The following is a 19,953-nucleotide window of genomic DNA, read 5'->3' as shown; positions in this document are numbered from 1 at the left end:
TGGCTGGGAACAGGAACTCAACCTTGGCCTCCGTTCCTTCCAGGTCGCCAGATCCCACCGTTGGACCCCCATGAAAACGGAAACAATGGAACAATCAAACTGAAGCCAACCTCGCAGGCCGGCCGGCGGTGCTGCTGACCTGGGGCTGGGGTCCCCTGTGCTTGAAGAGGCCGGAGCTCCCCTCCCCGTGCGCTGCTGCGGGGGCCTCCCACCCTCGGTGGCCTGGCCCCTGGCTCAGAGGGAGGTGAGACCCGCAGGGAACGGGGCAGGGAACATCCCTGGAAAAGGATTCTTCAAAACTCTGGGAAAAACCACCACACTGCCAGGAAAGGGCCTTTGGTGCGTGAAATTCACTCGGAGGGAATGGATTTAGGTATTAATTATAGTTGAGTTTTTTGTTAAAAGCCTCAAAATATTCTTAAATTTGTACAGAAGTCTTACTGGCTTATGTGTGTGAGATTCTAAACTGGTGTTCCACTCTGATTTCCTACGTTTCTAACCAAATTTCAGGAACTTCTTCAGTGCCATTGCCTTAATTACTCAATCAACCTCCACTGAAAGGTTCATGGAATTTCCCTTTCAGTGGAGTGTAATTGGACCATCTGCTATAGACTTGCGCTGTTATGAAAGTGGAGAAAGATGTATTAGGAAGTTTTATCTACATCTGTGACGTTTACTTAATGAACATTTTTCTAAGTTTTGGTCATATAAACCAGCCAACCAAATCTGACTACAATATATCATGTCATTCTGGGATTTGGAGGGCCGGTTTGGAAGTCATTGGAGTCACTACTGTGTAGACTGTAACAAACGCAGGGTATAAATATTATTCCAGAGACCACCTGGTTTGCATCACCTCCACAGTAATGAATTCCCACTCTCTTAGGGAAGTTTCACACAGAGTATTATTTTACTAAGAGAGTTTGTCATAGTGTCATATCCGGGGAACAAATTACCTGGAGGATGTTTGAATCTAAATTGTAGGGCAAACTTCGAATAATATCAATGAATAATAGGTTACAGGAAAGCCAGCCAGAGGAAGTACCAGCACATTAAGATTCTAGACCCCCCAAAACTGCAAAATCAGAGAAAGTCTTTAAGAAGATGCCAAGCTTTGGGGCTGTGGGTATTAAGGCTAACCAGAGGGCCAACCCTGGAATGCCAGTTGGCTGAGAACAAACTTCAGTGAACCCTCCCTTTTCAGGTTTCCTGTCTGCTCAATTAATTAAAGATGTCTGAATCCAATGGAAGGAAAAGGGAAGAAGGCATGGAAAGGAGGAAAAGCCGTCCCCATTGAAAATTCAAATCCTGTTTCCATTCTAACTTTCATAGAAACCTGGGCTCATGTTGGGAGGTGATTCTTGGAGGATATTCAGATTGGTGCCCTTTTTGGGGGTGAGATGTGGTTGATCACGCAGTATAGCATCAGGGCCAGCTGGTACCTTCAGGGCTCAACAAACATTAATTGGAAACCTACAGTGTAAAAATCAGGGAAGAGATCATAAGCTGAGTAAAACCCTCGAACTTTCAGTAACTGTGCTTGAGTCCTGCCAGGCTCTGCCCCTGAGCCCTGGATGGGCGGGGACGCTGAGTCTGCCACCCAAAAAAGCGAGAGTCCTTGAGAGACCAGGGCCGAGTTCACACTTCTTCACGTGGACTGCAATCAAGAAAGCAGGTCGAAATCTCAGATTTAGGGTTTTTAAACTCGAGAATGTGTTGTCAGTTTGATGTTCTTACTGCTTCCTCCAGCTTGCAAGAGTAACTTGACAATCTTAGGACACGAACGCTGGAAACACTTATTTTTGGTTCAGGAGTGCCTCGTAGCTCTCTCAGACGGGTTCCTCAAAAACTGTTAGCAGTTGGCACGTGGACGTCTTGGCAGGGCCTTTGCAGGGTTTTTTAGGGTTTTCTTCACCTTGTCACTTTTATGGGCTACTGTGATTCTGCTTGCAGGCCAAGCGATTATCTTGCCTCTTTCCGAAGTTAAAAAAAAATGTGGGTTGCAAATTCAAATGACCTAATTCCAGGTGTAATGTAGGCTTATTTTGGAATCTTTCATCATCCAGCTGTCCCCGAGGACCTGGGCTTGTCTCTAGACAAGGTTGCCTAGCTAAGGAGGTACGCAGCCCAGCAAGTCTTCGGTGCTCGCATCTTGCATAAAACAGCCGGTCTTAACCAGGAGGCTACCCACCCATGAGGTGGGTACCCACCCAGAAGCCCACGAGGGTGGGAACCACTCTTTTGCCTTCCTGTATGGCCTTAACTATTCAAGCCATCAGGGGACAATGTGTCTATAGTCAGTCCTTGGAGCAATTGGTAGAAAGAGTAGATGGCACTTGGGCACACACACGTTCACAGGAACACGGCGTCTTCCCTGAAGATAGGTGCTCGAGCCTTGTCCGCAAGGAGGCTTTCGGATCTTCCTTTATTTTGCCTTGAGAGTACTTTCTGGCTGTTCTAATCTTTGAACTATAACCACGCAATATCATGTAAAGGCCTGGAAATTACTGTTGCTCCAAAATGTCAAGCAGCATCCTTTGCCCTATTTCCCCAAATGTGCTCTTTTCCTCTGTTTTCCTTCCTCTCCTGTGCGGTACCCATGTGTATATGTGTAAATATGATTTCATATTTGTTATGCCGACATGTGATCCATTTCACTGGCTGAGTCTGGCTCGTGACTCTGTGTCATGTAACGCAGGCACGGGCTCTCAGAGGGATTATTTCCCGGTGGGAATCTCTAAAATGGCAGTGGGGTCATGCAAACATTCTACCTACGCACATAATTGACCTGCCATTTTCATAGTGGAAAGTGGTACATCGGGGCGCTAAAGATGACTTCCCTTGCAAACCATAGACGGCTGAAGACCTAAAGCCAACATTTAGCCAAGCAAAGGGTTGGGACCCACCGAGGACCGAGGGAGGCTCGGGTGGCCAAAGTATGCCCCCTGAGATCAAGGAACGTGGCCTGTGATGGCTGAAACTGGCTCCCCTCAGGGGCCCTGCTTCTCCCTGCTCTGCCATGCTCATTGCAACTTGAAGAAAGAGTGGGCTCATAAATAAAAGGACTCCAAGCCTCATTCAGACCTATTAGGTTCTGGTTTAACCATGAAACCAGACCCAGTGATCCATTGTCACCGCTCAGTTTGTAAACTGCTCCCTTTCTCGTGTTTTTGTAAAGGGCTTCTGTCTGGGCTGGACCCAGTTCTCATGTATAGAAGACGCTGCTGCAGACATTAGGACCTTTCCACCTTATATTCTGTAGTAAAGCATTGCCCTCCACATCGTCCAATTGTATCTGTTATTTTTGGTTTAACACACACTGATTCATACTAATAAATATTTTAAGTTTTACCAACTTTGTCTTTTTCTTATTATAATGTTCGGATGAATAATTGTTTTAAGTAACTTGCTGGCTGTGGGAGGGTTTGGAAGGTCAATCTCTCTAAGCTTCCGTTTCCTCACATATCAAATGCAGAAAATAATTCATATGCACACATCCACAATTCTGGAATCCCAAAAGCTTTGGAAGGGACTTTTTCTTAAGTTTGATATGGACTCATTTGGCCGTAAAACCAGACCTGAACTGATGTGATGCTATTTATAGCTACTTATCCAACCAGGCGGGGGTGAGGGGGGAATGTCTGCACATTCGGTTGCAGAATTCCTGCTGTTTGCTTGTAGGATTCGATCCCTGGCTCTGCTGCATGTTCTGTAATAGATGCACCATATTACTGTTATAAATTCCAAACAAAATTCCGAATTCTGAAAACATCTGCCCCCAAGGTGTCATACAAGGTATGATATCCACCATATAAAGCTGTAGCATCTACCCTGCAGGTGTGTGTCCTCAGGATTCAAGGAGAACATGCGTGTGAAGAGGGCTGCCCATGGGGGCTCTGGGCAGCCAGGAGGGCCCTGTGTACACAGACGTCAACACCCTCAGTGCCTCCTGAGTGGGCTTTACGGGTTTCACTGGACAGAAAGTACCTCTTTTGGTCCCGGCACGGAGCAGGTGCTCGTAAACGAGAGCAAACACGAATTTAGCAACCTGCTTTGCTCTAGCTATTGTCCCAGGTGTTTTACATCATATGACCTCATTCTATTTTCACAACCCCCTTTATCAGGCAGATACTATTATCCTCTCCATTCTACAGATGAGGAAACCGAGGCCCAGGAGGTTAGTAAGTCGCCTACGACCATAGACTGGTAAGAGAGGCAGAAGTCAAATGCTAGCTTCTGTTATCTTCTCCTGTCTTTTTTAATTAAAAAATTTAACTTTTGGGGCTTCCCTGGTGGCACAGTGGTTGAGAGTCCGCCTGCCGATGCAGGGGACACGGGTTCGTGCCCCAGTCTGGGAGGATCCCACATGCCGCGGAGCAGCTGGGCCGGTGAGCCATGGCCGCTGAGCCTGCGCGTCCGGAGCCTGTGCTCCACGACGGGAGAGGCCACAGCAGTGAGAGGCCCGCGTACCACAGGGAAAGAAAAGAAAAAAAAATTAACTTTTTTTTGTTAATAAACTTTTTTTTATTTTTGGCTGTGTCGGGTCTTCATTGCTGCATGCGGGCTTTCTCTAGTTGCAGTGAGCGGGAGCTACTCTTCATTGAGGTGCGCGGGCTTCTCATAGTGGTGGCTTCTCTTGTTGCGGAGCATGGGCTCTAGGCGCACGGGCTTCAGTAGTTGTGGCACGCAGGCTCACTAGTTGTGGCTCGCGGGCTCTAGAGCGCAGGCTCAGTAGTTGTGGCGCGGGCTTAGTTGCTCCGTGGCATGTGGGATCTTTCCGGACCAGGGCTTGAACCTGTGTCCCCTGCACTGGCAGGCGGATTTTTAACCACTGTGCCACCAGGGAAGTCCCAAATTTAACTTTTTAAATTAAAGTATAATTAACACATAACAGTTTCAAATGTACAATAATGACTCCATATTTGTATATCTTGGGAAATGATCACCCACAATAAGTCTAGTTAACATCTGTCACCTCACATAGTTACAATTTTTTTTTCTTGTGCTGAGAACTTTTAAGATCTACTGTCTTAGCAACGTTCAAATATGCAACATGGTGTTATTAATTATCATCACCACACTGTCCGTTCTATCCCCAGGACTCATATTCTAACTGGAAGTTTGTACCTTTGACGACTTTCTATTTTCCCCTTTCTTTACTCTCATTATAAGGACTGTAAAAATAAAAGAATGAAGGAAAGGAAATCCACATTCACTGAATGCTTCCCATGAGCTAAATCCTTTCAAACTGTATCTCATTTTATCCAAAACATGAATCTGAGAAGGATGCACGATTGTTCTCACTTGTGCAGGAGGAGCACAGAGGGTTCAGCTGGCCTTCTGAGGTCTGCTTAGTTGGGGAGCAGGACAGCCCCCCACCATGCTGAGGCCAGGCTACCACTCTTGCATCTCAGGAGGAGGTGCTGGCCGGGGACCCAAGGGTTAAGCAGCTCAGGCTGGCAGAGCTGAATCACGATTAACGAGATTTCACTCAACTATTACCTGATCCCAACTGCGGGTGTGCTGACCCTCCACCCACTGCTCAGACTGCTTCGTGTATCTTTTCCTTGTCCCTGACTTTGACATTGACCCCATCATTCAGCCGGGACTCAAGTTCTTCACTGGCTTTTTGAAATGGCTTCTGGATCAGCGTCTGACAAGTCTGACTTTACAGGGCCCGAGGCACTGAATTCCTTCAGAGAACCCAGTCCCCAAACCCTGTCCCCAAGTGGGCCCGGATGACTCAGGCGGGGCTAGTGTCCTCTGCTCGCCTTTACCTTGAGTTTTCTCCGGATTTGTGCCTATTCTCTCCTTTTTTGCTCCTTCCGAAAAGGATCCCAGCTCACTTCTAAAGCATGTCCCAAGCTTTTTTTTTTTTGCTTCCATCTTAAAATTCCCTCTGCACTGTTTTCTCCTCTTGTTCACTTACACATATGCATAAATTGTCACTAGGTTTGATAAACTACTGTCCTTCTCCTTTTCCCCATCAAGCTACCCTCTCTTTCCTTCACACTAATTGAATTCTTAAAGGAGAACCGTGACCTTCTATTCACTCCTCACCTGAATTTAGGTACCTAATTGCCCCACCACTGCCCTCTTTCTTCTCACTCCCCCCACTTCCCCAAGGGCACCCGAGGCTGTTGACTTACCACCTGATGCTCCTTCTCTGGCCTCTGGCCTGGGCTCCAAGGCTCTCCTGGCTCCTCCCCCTTTACACATACCTGCTCAAATGCAGGTGCTTCCTGCAAATCCGTGCTCCTAACCCTCCTCCATTGATACCCCTTCCTAATGATCGCCTGCAATCTCAGGATTTCAACTATCACCTCTGAGTGTTTGTCTTCCACATGGTGGTCTGGCCTGACTTTTCTCCGGAGATCAGACCTTGATCTCCAGCTGCCAGGTGGATGTCCTGCCTCGGGTACGATGCCCCTCTGGGCACGCAGGCCCCGTTCCCCTGTTACCTGTGTGTCTCATGCACTGTTTTCTCCCAGCTGCCCAGGCTCCACGTTCGAGATTCAATTTCAGCTCCTCTCAAGCATTTATCAAACAATGTAAATTTTACGTCTGGAATTTCTCCAACCCTGAACCCTCTTTCCACTGTCCCAGTTGAGACTTTGAATATGTTCTCTCTCAACTATGCGATCGTTTCTTAACAGATCTCTTTGAATTCTGTCTTTGGCCCTCAAATCTATGGTTGAATAAATGGTAACAGTGAATCTGCTAAAATGCATATCAGATCATGTTTCCTCAAAACTTTCTGGGACACCCATTGCAAATTAAATAAAATTCCAGCTCTGTCACCTGTGGTGACAAATCCCCCTCATCTGGGCCCAGCCTCCTTCTCTGCCACCAGTGGCTGGGGCCCCTGCTCCTGACCACCTGCCCTGCGTGTTTGCTATCCTCCAAAAGGAGGTCGCAGCCCCCCTGGCAGGCCAGTTCTGCGGCATTGTTCCTATTTCTGGGAATCATTCCTGGACACCTCACCCAAAGCAGCCTTTCCAGCTACTTTCTGATTAGACAGATCTTTCTATGCCTAAAATAGCTGATTGTTTCACTGACAGAACCACGACTGACATAAGGGTTCATGAGCAATTTGGGGATGAGCTTGTGCTGAAGGTAAAAAAAAATACGTTTTAGGACAAGTTGAGTGAAAATTATTCAGCAGCATCAATATTTCAAGTTGCCTCGAATCCACCTGAATTTCAGAATCAAGAGTAGAAATAATTGGAAAAACCCTGCCGAACCTAAAACACAACTCAGATCCCCAAGTGTGAATGTCACGGGGTCACAGATTTCCTCATTTTTATTAAGATGTGCAGATATAATGAGACTTTAAAGTTTTCCTACAAGGCGTCTACTCTTCCCCATGAGCCTGATCTCAGAGGGATTTTGGGAGGGACGGTGAGGAGAAGGGGCATGGAATTCAATCTCTGCCCATTTGTGGAATTTCAGTCTAAGGAACGTAGTTTTATTCTGGTGGCAGCTCAGTCTTCCTGATTCCTGCCCTCTCCATAATATGTGGGTGCACAAGGCTGTGTGGATGAGCTGTCCCTGGGCCCTCTACCTCTTGCTGAGCCCCCATGTGAAGTGGCTGGTCTGGCCTGGTCCCTGAACTGGGAACTGCTAAGGACGGTAGATCCTGTCTAGGGCTGGGGCCCCGTGCTGTCACCCACTGTTCGAGCCTGTGCCTCTGTTCCTTGCCTCTGACCGCAGATCCACCTCTACTGTGGCTTCTTTGTTCTTCCTTGAGCTTCTACTGGTTCTCTGGTCTTAGAACACTCACGGCCCCACCCCAGGGTGTGAGGACTTCCTGATCCCTGGCCCAAGAATCTGCCTGCGACCCATGCTGCCATGTGGACGTGGGCCCTCCCTGGTCTTCCAGATGGAGCAGGAGGCAAATCCTCCCCTGCTTCCAGCTTTCCTCTGAACACATCTAATCTGTGTCCGTGCTGAGGTTTCTACCTGGAGATGGGACACAGGTACTGTTCTCTTGGTTCTTGGTCTACACGGACGGGGGTGATGTTTTCACTTCTGCCTCTTCTCAGTTAGGGAACCCCTTTGTGTCGTAATCTCCCTTCCCAGTGTCCAAACCGGACATCTGACCAGCACGCAGGACTTCGCAGAAGAGGGTAACATGGTTAAGAGGATGTTGATGGTTACGGTGGGTGAGTCATAAAGAGAAAGCAGGAGCTGGGGATCCTAGAGGGAGAGGGCAGGAGAGGTGATCTCAAGTTACCCACCCTGGCCAGGGCATCGGGCAAGCAGCCCAGCCCAGCCCAGTGTTCCGAGTATGGGCTCGGAAACTGCTCCCCCATGAGCTCTGAGACCTTGAGCGGGTCACATAACTTCTCTAAGACTCAGTTTTCTCACTTGTAAAGTGGGGACCATAATGGGACTTACCTCAGTGGTATGTTGTGTCGCAGGAAGTAACGGCTGTGAATTCATTTCAGGCACTGGGCACAGCCTCACGCACAGAGCAGCCCCCAAACCCAGGCTGTCATGAAGCTGTCGAGGAGGACCCTCGTGAGAACAAAGAGGGCAGACCGGCTGTGAGCACCACCCGGATACGAGTTGTTACTCCTTGTATGACGTTCAGTTGGAAAAGGTTGCAGGGGATGCCCTCGCTGGCACTGTGAGGCATCTGTGAAGTAGGGGTGGGTTGCGACAAGGACCGGAAATGGAAAGTGATGAAGCTGGAGCCCCGGAAGAACCGGAAAAGAGGCCAGTCAATCAGGCAGACATGAATGAAGGTGAGGCTACAGGTAAGGGGGAGGGAAGGGGGACCCATGCGTAAGGGGCTTGGCGGCAATGTCGCACTAAGCAGACAAAGTTGTAGTTAAACAAGGAACCTACATGAAGACGACATGTGATCGATGCTGCTTGGCCTTCTGCTGAATCTGACTATGGAAGTGAACACATCTGTTATAAGACTACCTTCACGAGCTCTGAGAATGACACCCGTCTTCCTTGGAGTAGATGATCAGAATTATTTTGTTTCTTCTTTGGCATTTTTATTTTTTTACCCTTTTCTTCAGAAAGTCCATCATTACAGGTTCTATCCAGCCATGTGACACTCCTGGTCCCAGCACACACCCCGGAGGCCTTTGTCCATGAGGTCAGCAACGTTCAGCACATACCTGCGGAACGGTCTGAAGTCCTACAGGCCATGGACACACTCCCACCTGAGCAGGGCAGTGACACCCTCAGCTCCCCAGCCCAAACTGTCCCCCCCAAGCAGGCTGACACCCCCAATTCCCCAACCCAGACCATTCCGCCCGATCAGGCTGACACCCTCAATTTCCCAGAAGAAACCATCCCACCACAAGAGGGTGACATTCTCAATTTCCCAGCCAAAATCATTCCCCCCAAGCAGGCTGACACCCCCAATTTCCCAGCCAAAATCATCCCACCCAATTCCCCAACCCAAATCATCCCACCCAAGCAGGCTGACTCCCCCAAATTCCCAGAAACAATAATCCCACTCAAGCAGGCTGACACCCCCAACTCCCCAGCCGAAATCATTTCACCAAAGCAGGGTGACACCCCCAGTTCCCCACTCAAAACCATCCTGTGCAAGCAGGCTGACATCCCCAATTCCTCAGAAAAAAATACCTTGCCCAAGCAGGGCAATACCCCCAATTTTCCAGCAAAATTCATTTTGCCCGGGCAGGGCCACACCCACAAGCTCTCAGCCAAAACCATTCTATCCAAGCAGTGTGACACCCCAAAGTTCTCAGCCGAAACCGTTCTGCCCAAGGAGGGTGATGCCCCCAAGTCCTCAGCCGAAACCGTTCTGCCCAAGGAGGGTGACACCCCTCAGTCCTTAGAAGACACCATCCAGCCAATAGAAGGCAGCCTGCAGTCAGCAGATGAAGCCATGCAAGTCCTGGAGGAGGATCTGGTGAAGGTGATCCTGAGCAAGGAAGACTTCGAGGTGGCGCTGAAGGAAGCTGGGGAGAGACTGGTTGCTGTGGACTTCTCGGCCACGTGGTGCAGGCCTTGCAGGTCAATCAAGCCCCTTTTCCGGTCCCTGTCCATGAAGCACAAGGATGTGGTGTTCCTGGAAGTGGACGCTGATGAGGGTGAGGGGCTGGCGAAAGACTGCAGTATCGTTTGCATCCCAACCTTTCAGTTTTATAAAAAAGAAGAAAAGGTGGGCGAATTTTCTGGTGCCCTTAAGGAAAAACTCGAGACATTCATTACCGCATTAAAGTGATCGTGTGTTCCAAAAGCAATAGGAGCAGTCGGCTGTTCATAGCTTGTGATTTTTTATTTACGAAAAAAGATGAGGGGTAACAAAAGTGTGTGTCCAAGTGGCACCTGCATGTGAATCGGAAACAGTAGCTCAACCCTTTCCCAAAAGCAGTCAAAGCCCTAATGCCTGTTGTGACTGTGTTCTTGTTGATGGGACAGTGTGATATTAGAATTTCCTTTGGTGGAGATATTGGAAGTCCAGTTGTCCCCTATTTTTTAATCTTGATTTTTTTTTTTCACTCACTCTTGAAAATTCAGCTCGTGTGATCCTAGTGGCAACACTGGAAATTTAGACAGTTTTTCTGTAGAAGGACATGTTTTAATGATGAGTGGAAATTTCTGATGTTCACATACCTTTGGGATATCTGATAAGAAAGTAAAGAATTTGAAGGATTCACATATATCTAACCTCCTTCATGTGCGGGAAGTGCTATGGAGGCCTCAGGAAATGTCACGGGCTCCACAAACATCTAGGGGATTCTTTGGTATCAGAACTGAGACCAAGGCCATGTTTCCAGATTGCAAGTTCAGGCTTCTTTCTACTGATCCAGGCTCACAAAATCTGAGACAGCTCAAAACTTCTGGTTTTCTCAGACCAAGAGATTTATGGTTCAAGTTTAAATTAGTGTGATCCTTGGTGCCATTATGACATCAGCAACCTAGTAGCAGAGTGTCTGCTTTGTCGTCCTGGTAACTGGGTTTCTGATACCTGTTCTCAGATGTCTCAGAGTGTGTGTGTGTATACACATATATATTGCATATATATGCATATATTTAATATATACAATTTGGTGAGCTTGGACATATGCATACACACATGATACCATCACCACCATTGAGGTAATAAACCTACCCACAACTTTCCCTGTGTGTCCCTTTCCTTGGTGTGTGTGTGTTAAGAATACTTTGCATGAGATCTACCCTCTTAACACATTTTAAGTGTACTATAGCATATTAACTACAGACACTATGCTGTCCAGCAAATCTCTAGAGCGTATTCATCCTGGATAACTAATTTTATACCCACAGAACGACAACTCTGCATTTCTCCCCATTCCCTGTCAGCCACTGTCTTATCTTCTGCTGATCTAGAATGTTTTAAAGAATTTGAGGGCTTCCCTGGTGGCGCAGTGGTTGAGAGTCCGCCTGCCGATGCAGGGAACACGGGTTCGTGCCCCGGTCTGGGAGGATCCCACATGCCGCGGAGCGGCTGGGCCCATGAGCCATGGCCGCTGAGCCTGCGTGTCTGGAGCCTGTGCTCTGCAACGGGAGAGGCCACAGCAGTGAGAGGCCCGCATACCGCAAAAAACAAATACAAAACAAAAGAAAACAAACAAAAAACATTCCAGTTGGGCAGCGCCAACTGGATGGTTAGGGGGGCTCAGCCTAATGGTTAGGGGGGCTCAGCCGACAAGAGCTGGGGAAAGACTGACACGGAGAAGGTGGGGAAGCAAAGCAAGGAAATGGTTGGACTGCTGCAGCCTGAAGCCTGGTTGGCTGTGATCCTCAGGTTTCAATTTCTTACCCTTGAGGCATCTCAGGCTTTGGTTTTGGTTGGCTTGCAGAGGCCACCAAAGCCCTGGAGCCACTTCTGTCTAATGGGCTCCTTGTTTAGTTGCTTTAACAAGGGCTACAGGCCGGAGTCCTCCTGGAGCAGGCTGTGGGGTCTGGGTTACATGCCTCCTAAGGGTCTGGCTAGACAGAGGGCCTTCCTTCCCCCAGTCAATGCTTATAAAGCATATGGGGACCAGGAAAGCAGGACTCTGCTCTTCTAAATTCACTCAGAAATGAAAAATGGAAACAAGAGAATAAAAAGGTCCAAATACAAAGAACAGGATGATCCCTATTTTATTTGAAAATGGAATAAAAAGCATTAAATGTTGTCATTGGCTCTCCCTGTATGCATATTTTTTCTTTCATTCTACTTTTTTCCTCTTACTTATAATAGAAGAAAAACAAACAAACAATAGAGTACTTTGGAGACCCCAGTTGCTTAGAAACTGCTGGGAAATACAAAATTTGGAAGGACAAAGCAAAGGGGAGTGAGCACACTGGCCCAAGGTCACGGATGCTCTGGTGGAGTCTTTGAACGCTGAACTTAACCGCAGGTTCTGTGTTCCAGTTGTGTGCTCTGGGCCTTCCCGGCTTTACAGGACAGATGGTCATAGAGACTAAATCAGTAGCAGTTCTTCTTCTGGAGATGAACTGCCTTGGTGATCTTGGGTGTCGTGGGGTAGGTGATATATTCGCTTTTTGGTGGCAAGTGACGGAAACCCAACTCAAACCTGCTCCAGCAAAAATGGAGGGAGTACTGGATCTTGAAAGTGGAGATTCTAGGGGGACAAACTGCTTCAGGTGGGTGTGGGCGTTCAAACAACAGCATCAGGACCTGCTGTTCTCCACCTCTTGGCTCTGCTGCTCGTGTTGATTTTAGCATCGCTTGCTTCGCTGGCTTGTGAACACAGATAAAAAGTGAGCCTGTTACCTAATAACTCAAATCAAAGTCCCTGGGAAGACTTTGACTGTCTAGTCATATGCCAATCCCTGCACCATCCTGAGTACTTGGGGGAGAACTTGCAAGTCTGGGTCAGTGCCATGAAAGCATCAAAGCTAAGCAGGACCACCACGGGGGCAGGGGGAGGAGGGAAGAGGTGCTGGGCAGACTAGCGTGTCTTCTGCAGGGGATGGCGATGACGTTGGACACACTGCCTTGGACCAAGGGCTACACCAAGAATGTGGTCAGCATCAATCAATTCCCAACCTGATAAGAAGATGCTGTGCACCTACCCAGTGCCTTTCAAACACCCCCTCTCCTTTCATTGTAATCCAGTCTGATTTCCTTAAGTCTGTATCTATAGGACTTAGAAATCAATACACTCTGTGCCTTATTCAAATGACAAATTATCTTATGGTAACACTTGAGTTTCGCCAAAGATGGCATACGGAATATGAATCCAAAGACAGCATGAAACACTTAGCAACTAGATACTCAGAAAGATGCAAAGGATATGAACAAGGTAAGACAGTTTTGGGGTCTGAGTGATGCTTTAGAAATTTATTTTTCTGTAAGTATGAGCAATTTGATTTCATAGTGGGGATCTATACAGACTGTTCCTTAGATGCTCAACACGTTTGTCTTTTTGAGGCAGAAATGTTCAAATAAATTATACTTAGCAAATATGGAAAAGATGTGGTATATTGTTGCTTACAGAATTCCATTGTGATCTGGGGCAGGTTTTTAAGATCTTGCAAGGGAACTGTGAAATGGTACATTCTATGGAAATAGAAGTTAACTAAAAAACAAGATAAACCAAAAAGTACAGGGAGAAGATGGCTGCAAATTCTGAAATAATCGTGACTCTTTAATCAGGAGATCCTTTAACACCCATGGTAAAAAGTGTCAACCAGGGCAACAATGACACACACTGGGATTGGCATAGCATGGATCCAGGTAAAGCCTCACGGTTTAGGAAAATCAGGATTTTTTCAAACTCTAGAATGGAAAAAAATGATTGACGTGAATATGAAAAAATGGAAAGCGGTACACATGAAGTTAAGGTTGGTAAAAAGGCAGTGATTGAAACGGAAGAAGGTGAATTGTGAAAACAAAGAAAATGTGATCATTCTGTCGCCTATTGATAGGAAGTGTAGTGCTTTTGTGCTCACATGTTGAGTCATCTTCTTTTAGGTTAAGATGGCGACTTCAAGCAAGAGTGAGACCTGGCGTGGGAAGCTCGGAGAGGAGCAGGGTCGTTCTGGCATCGAAGGCGTCTGTGGACTTGATTGCTGCTTTCACTAAGCACCCCGGGGGGGTCTCTGGCCTTCGGAGACCACTTACTGGTGGGGCTTGAGGAGGGTGGACAGAAGGGCTGCTTCTCTCTCCGTGCCCCTTGTTCTTTGAAAGGCAAAGCTAAATGCAGGTCTAATGACTCATAGATCAATATCTTTCAGGGACATTAGGACAACTTGGAGGAAATCACCAGTCAGCTAATGATTCTCAGTACAGAAATGTCAGAAGAGGCTAGCCGCCTCCCAGAGACGGCTTTAAAGAAGATTTCCTTTAAATCATGCCAGTTAACAAGGGCCTGGCTATAGTGTGTTGTCATGCTCTCACGGACAAACAAATGACTGGAACTGGAGCAGCCTCTCAGTGAAACGATTCAACATTAGTGGATTTGAGTGAGCTCCTCCCCGTGTTCATCCCCTTAAGTAATTTGATCTCTCCCTCTGAGGGCGAAATCACTCGTATGATAAAGATGATTACTTTCAAATAATCTCTGCTTTTGCATCTGAGGTTTTTAAAAAAGCATTTACAAAGCCAAATTATAATCCCACTTTATTTTGGATTGCTACATTCATATATGTCTACAGATGTAAAAATGCTAAAATAAAATGGGTAGATGTATATGTTGCATACCAGCAGCCATTGTGTCTCCTCTTCAAGCTCCATCCATGGTACCGATTCTTTCCTTGTGTGCTTTGAAAAGAAAGGGGCCAAGATTTATTATGTGTGGTTCAGACACTAAACATGTTTATAGTTGATATTCAGGTTGAAGGCAGAAAGATGGGTGCATACGTCAGAAATGAGCTCTATTCAGAACTGACAGAGAAACTGTTTCGAATGAGGTGAATATTTGGAAACCACAGGCCGTCCTGTGGGAAAACTGTTTACAGGTACATGGGATACCAAAAACTCCTGTTTCTAATTAAAATTAACAAATTGATTTCTAATTCTCAGGATTCTTCTCTACCTCATTGACTTGCTTAAATGTGAGATCTTGATAACCCTTGTTTATTCTCTTGGATGGAGATTTGATGCCTTTCCAACAATTCAAGTGAAACACATCCAAACGTCCCCTCTCCAGGAGGGAAGAGTTGAGCTGACCAGCAGGGGCATGGAGAGTTCCTGAAGGTCAAGGGCAAGCAGAGGTCTCTCATCTCAGGCAGTAGAGGATGCCAACAAGCTGAAAATGAAGCAGTGAAGATGAGACCCAAGAAACTGGGAGCGGACTGCAGAAGTTTCTGAAGCCATAAGGGTGACCTGTGGGTAAAAGTGTCAGAACTTGGTTACCGGACATGGGAACAAGATGCGCTCAGGGAAGATGACGGGGCAAGGGGTGGGAAGTGGAGGAGGTTGTCACCTGGGACAACCAGGGATGAGTGGGGCACAGGTATGGTGCAGAGGTGGGTCACCCTGGTTTCAAGGGCCGTAGTCAGGGTGGACAAGACCTTGGCATTTGAGTGCTGCCCTGGCTATTGCACTTACACTTACGATTTCTTAAGTAGATCATGGGGCTACACCAGAAATTTGAAATTGTATTGCTTATGAAAATTTGAGAAACTGGATGGCTGTAACTAGATTATGTTTACCAATCTCACTCTAAATTAAGTAATAGGATGGGTGGCCAAAAAGTCCATCTGAAATACAAGATGTTTAATCCTGTAATGGGGTTTGCTGTCTTTGCTGTCCCTTGATTAAAGACAAAGCACAGTTTACATATATATACATATGTATGTATATTCTTTTCCATTATGGTTTACCACAGAATATCAAATATAGTTCCCTGTGCTATACAGGAGGACATTGTTATTTATCCATCGTATATATAATAGTTTGCATCTGCTAATCCTAAACTACCAACCCTTCCCTCCCTCCCCTCCCCTCCCCCTTGGCAACAACACGTTTGTTCTCTATGTCTGAGAGTCTGTTTCGTAGATAAGTTCATTTGTGTCATATTTTAGATTCCACATATAAGTGATATCATATGGAGTTTGTCTTTCTCTGTCTGACTTACTTCACTTAGTATGATAATCTCTAGGTCCATCCATGTTGCTGCAAATGACATTATTTTATTCTTTTTTATGGCTGAGTAGTATTCCATTGTATATATGTACCACATCTTCTTTATCCATTCGGAAAGATGACCTGTAAGTGTTCATTAACACATTCATTGGAAGGCAAACAAGGCTATAGGAAAATAGGAGATTGCAAGGTGGTGTTCGAACAGAAGGCATTTCTGGGACTCCACCCTGGATGGGTGAAAGGGTACGTGCAGGAACAGAGGAGCAGTTAGCCGAGGGGAGCTGCCCCAATAAAAAGCCACGTTCCTGTGCTCAGTTCAGAATCCACTGGTGGAAGAGATGGCTAAGTCCCCAGGAGGAAGGAAAGAAACACTGTGCGATTCCCTCAGGACTGCCCAGAGGGACCTCTGGCCATTGACTCGGGTCACTATACGATGGGGAGAAGGAGGTACCCAGACTTTCCTAGGGCTGTTGGGCCAGTCTCAGCTGACATGGATACCGGAGATCTGAAATGCCACCTGTGTGTGCCCCTCAGCCTTTCCTCACCTCAGAGTCCTGGCTTGAGGGTGCCTTACAGTCGGCCCCTTATGGCCACACATCCACCTGACAGTCATTTTCCTGGGCCATGAGTGTGTAACTGTCATCTCATGGTTTCATAAAAGAGAATGTACAATCAGGGACAAAGCATCATTTACTACAGTGCTAACATGCAGTAATTTATATGTAAATATAAATTCTGGAATTCATGTACTCATTTCCACGATTACTAGGTCATCTGGGCAGGCACAGTCTAATTTCACCTTAATGTATTTCTTCTGAAACTGAACCAAACTAGTAAGATGCATGAGTGATAAACCACACATTATCCAGGCTGTACTTTATATAGAACTATAGAAACTTAAAGGACGAGCCATTCACATTAAAATCCATAGCTCGCATCTGAATTGTGATTTCATTTCCATTCTTTAGCTTGACAGTTCTTCAAAATTCATGATTCTCCTGATCTTCAGCCAGATTAAAAATAGGAATAAGTATATCCCGTTGCCACGTGTTCGTTTTATTTGTCTGAGCTTGTCAAATCACCTGGGCCAGGACAAAGCGGAAGAAGCAGCCTGGCTGACGGCTCAGCCTGCTTGCTGAATCTCGCTTGTCCTGAAGGTGAAACCGGCCAGAGCAGGGGATGGATGCTGCAGTGGAGCCTGGATGTGTGTGTCACGTGTCTTTGCCAGCAGGCTCCAGCCCTGGGGGTCAGTCACGTAAAGGGAGGTGGGGGGAAGTAAATAGCGTGTGAAAAAGATAAGCCATGCGTGTGTGTTTTCAAGGGTTCCAGTAGTTGTTTTTTTTTTTTCCAGTAGTTTTTTAAAATCACATCTGTAAGGAAGTAAAATCTTGTGAACCACTGAGGCTAGGATAAATTAAATTCCTCAGAGCCTTTTTAAAAAAATTGAAATATAGTTGATTTACAATGTTGTGTTAATTTCTGCTGTACAGCAAAGTGATTCAGTTATACATATATATGCATTCTTTTTTGAAATATTCTTTTCCATTTTGGTATATCATAGAATATTGAATATAGTTCCCTGTGCTATAGAGTAGGATCTTGTTTATCCATTCTATATATAATAGTTTGCATCTGTCTCAGAGCCTTTTAATTCCAAAGAGATCCTCCATCTGAGGAAGCAGCTCAGTGAGTTTCCATGATATAGCCATGTAATTGCATTGGACTAAAATTAAATCTACATACTTGGCTTCAACTGCTAATAAACCTATAACAAATAGACAATGGCTAGAGCCATGGTACCAAGTAAAATGCTAAGGACATTTACAGTGTTGGATGCTTCCTCTATCACGTTGTGCTATGAACTTGGTGTACATGTTTCATGGTACAAACTCTCCAGGTGAGTGAGTCCATGGGGGTCAGTGGGGTCCGGCCATACCTCCACACTGACTTGAATGAATCGTGACTCTAGGGTCCCCACCCACCTTGCAGCTGCTCTGGTTGTGGTGAGTGAACACATCACAGCCATGTTTAGAATGAACTTTTCAGGTTCCTGATTGGTGACTGCTCAGGCCCCGCTAGGCTGGGTTTGTACTTAATCCTGGGGTCACCCAGCCTTCATTCGGGCTATGGGCATAAACCACTCTTTGAGGACTACAGGTCCTTATTTATATCTGCATTAAAAGGTGACCCCCCCCCCAAACACATTCATATTCCTATTTTTTAATCTCATGACTAGGAACTTAATATGCTGATGAGATATAGTCCAGACTTAGGCAACAGCACAAAGTTCAACAGGAGAACTGAAGAGAATTCCTTTGGGAGTAATTCTTTGCCAGATTGTTCTATTGAGTCTCCAGTGGTGACAGTTCAATTTTTTTTGATTTATTATTTTCTTTAGATAAAGTTATGATTCTAGTTATCCCAAGCTATATAACCTCTAAAAAGGGAGCCAGAAATGGACATTCATGCCTGCCTAAGAATGAGCAATTATGAAGTTAATAACAGCAATGTTGACATTTACTGGGCATTACGAGTGCCAGGTATTGTGCTCAACCATTTACAAGTATCACCTCATTTAATTTTCACAACCCTGGGAGGTAACTCGTTGTATTATCCCCTTAGAAGTGAAAGGCCAGGAATTGAACCCAGATTGGAGTGAGCCTAAGCTCAGATCCCCAATATTGTTTAAAATGGCCAGGAAAAGTGAGGTAAAAAAGAGCCCTTGAGACAGCAGACAACCAGAGCACTGTTACAGATGGAAATGATTAACCATGTGTGCTACACAAAACCAGTGCTTTTATTCTTTTATTTTATTGGGGTAAAATATGCCTAACATGAACATTACCATTTTAACCATTTTTAAGTGCACAGTTCAGCGGCATTAAGTACATTCACATTGCTGTACCACCGTCACCATCATCACCTTCAGAACTTCTTCACCTTCTCAAATGAAACCCTGCACCCATTAAACACTAACTCCCCCTCCCCCTCCCCCAGCCCCTGGCCACCACCATCCTACTCTGTCTCTATGAATTTGACTACTTTAGGTCCCTCATATATTACAGTAAATGGAATCATACAGTATTTGCTTTTTTTTTTTTTTTTTCTTTTTTGGCCACACGGCTTGTGGGATCTTAGTTTCCCGACCAGGGATTGAACCCCGGCCCTCGGCAGTGAAAGCACCGAGTCCTAACCACTGGACTGCCAGGGATTCCCAAGAATCATACAGTATTTGTTCTTTTGTGTCTGGCCTCTTTCACTTAGCATAATGTCTTCAAGATTCATTTGCATTGTAGCATGTGTTAGAATTTCCTTTTCAAAGCTGAGTAATATTCTGTTGTATGTGTATACCATATTTTGCTTATCCATGCTTCCAACTTTTTTGTTCTTAAGAAAAAGCAAAAATGCTTTAGGAAAATAAATTAAACGTTCTAGTAGAAAATCTTAGAAAGGTGAGTGTGTGTGTGTGTGTGTGTGTTTACCTGGCCATAAAAAAATGCCATGATCTTGAAGTGGTCAGATATATTTGAAGCACTTCCTAGCTCTCCCAGAGTTAATTATTTTCAGCTCCTACTCGTAACGCACGTCACGCATTGGATGATGCTTGCTTAAGTCCATTTAGACCATCAACCTCTTCAGTACTGAAATCAAGTATCGGTTTCCTTTGTGTCTGCCCGAGCCTGTGCGATAGAGCACTTTGTCCCAAACATGACATCAAGTAACAATTGGAATAAATGAATACAAAGAAACCAAGGCTCATTATTTTCAGAAAACCCTAGAAAACTCTCTTTTGTTGATGAAGTATCTCATTAAGAAGATAACATTTGGTTGTGGATTTAAATGTCCAACAACTTATATAAACGTATGGCTGATATTTCAAAGGTGATATCAAATTG

General features: G+C 45.8%; 2 protein-coding genes across 5 annotated transcripts in view; both read left to right on the top strand.

Moving 5' to 3' along the window:
* RAB31 (RAB31, member RAS oncogene family) overlaps positions 1 to 3,351 on the top strand; it is a 114,108-nt gene extending 110,757 nt beyond the window's left edge. For both annotated transcript variants that reach the window (XM_022551392.3, XM_022551393.3), the window contains exon 7: positions 44 to 3,351. In XM_022551392.3, coding sequence (XP_022407100.1) covers positions 44 to 138 — 95 coding nt within the window. In that variant the 3' untranslated portion in view covers positions 139 to 3,351. The remainder of the gene's footprint in view (positions 1 to 43) is intronic.
* Positions 132 to 19,068, top strand: TXNDC2 (thioredoxin domain containing 2). Of its 3 annotated transcripts, none has more exons than XM_022551390.2 (3): positions 132 to 244; positions 8,451 to 8,750; positions 9,053 to 19,068. In XM_022551390.2, the coding sequence occupies exons 2-3, from the start codon at positions 8,745 to 8,747 to the stop codon at positions 10,214 to 10,216; spliced, it is 1,170 nt and encodes a 389-aa protein (XP_022407098.1). In that variant the 5' UTR covers positions 132 to 244; positions 8,451 to 8,744; the 3' UTR covers positions 10,217 to 19,068. The 3 variants fall into 3 exon arrangements, with proteins under 3 accessions (XP_022407098.1, XP_089750362.1, XP_022407097.1); XM_089894236.1 differs by having other exon boundaries at positions 9,036 to 19,068; XM_022551389.2 differs by having other exon boundaries at positions 8,451 to 8,762.
* The last annotated feature ends 885 nt before the right edge of the window (positions 19,069 to 19,953 follow it).

The sequence above is a fragment of the Delphinapterus leucas genome, chromosome 14, assembly GCF_059928025.1.
Source record: "Delphinapterus leucas isolate spDelLeu-1000000601 "Yukka" chromosome 14, BTC_Dleu_Yukka2, whole genome shotgun sequence".
Lineage (NCBI taxonomy): Eukaryota > Metazoa > Chordata > Mammalia > Artiodactyla > Monodontidae > Delphinapterus > Delphinapterus leucas.
This window is presented reverse-complemented; position numbering and strand designations above follow the sequence as displayed.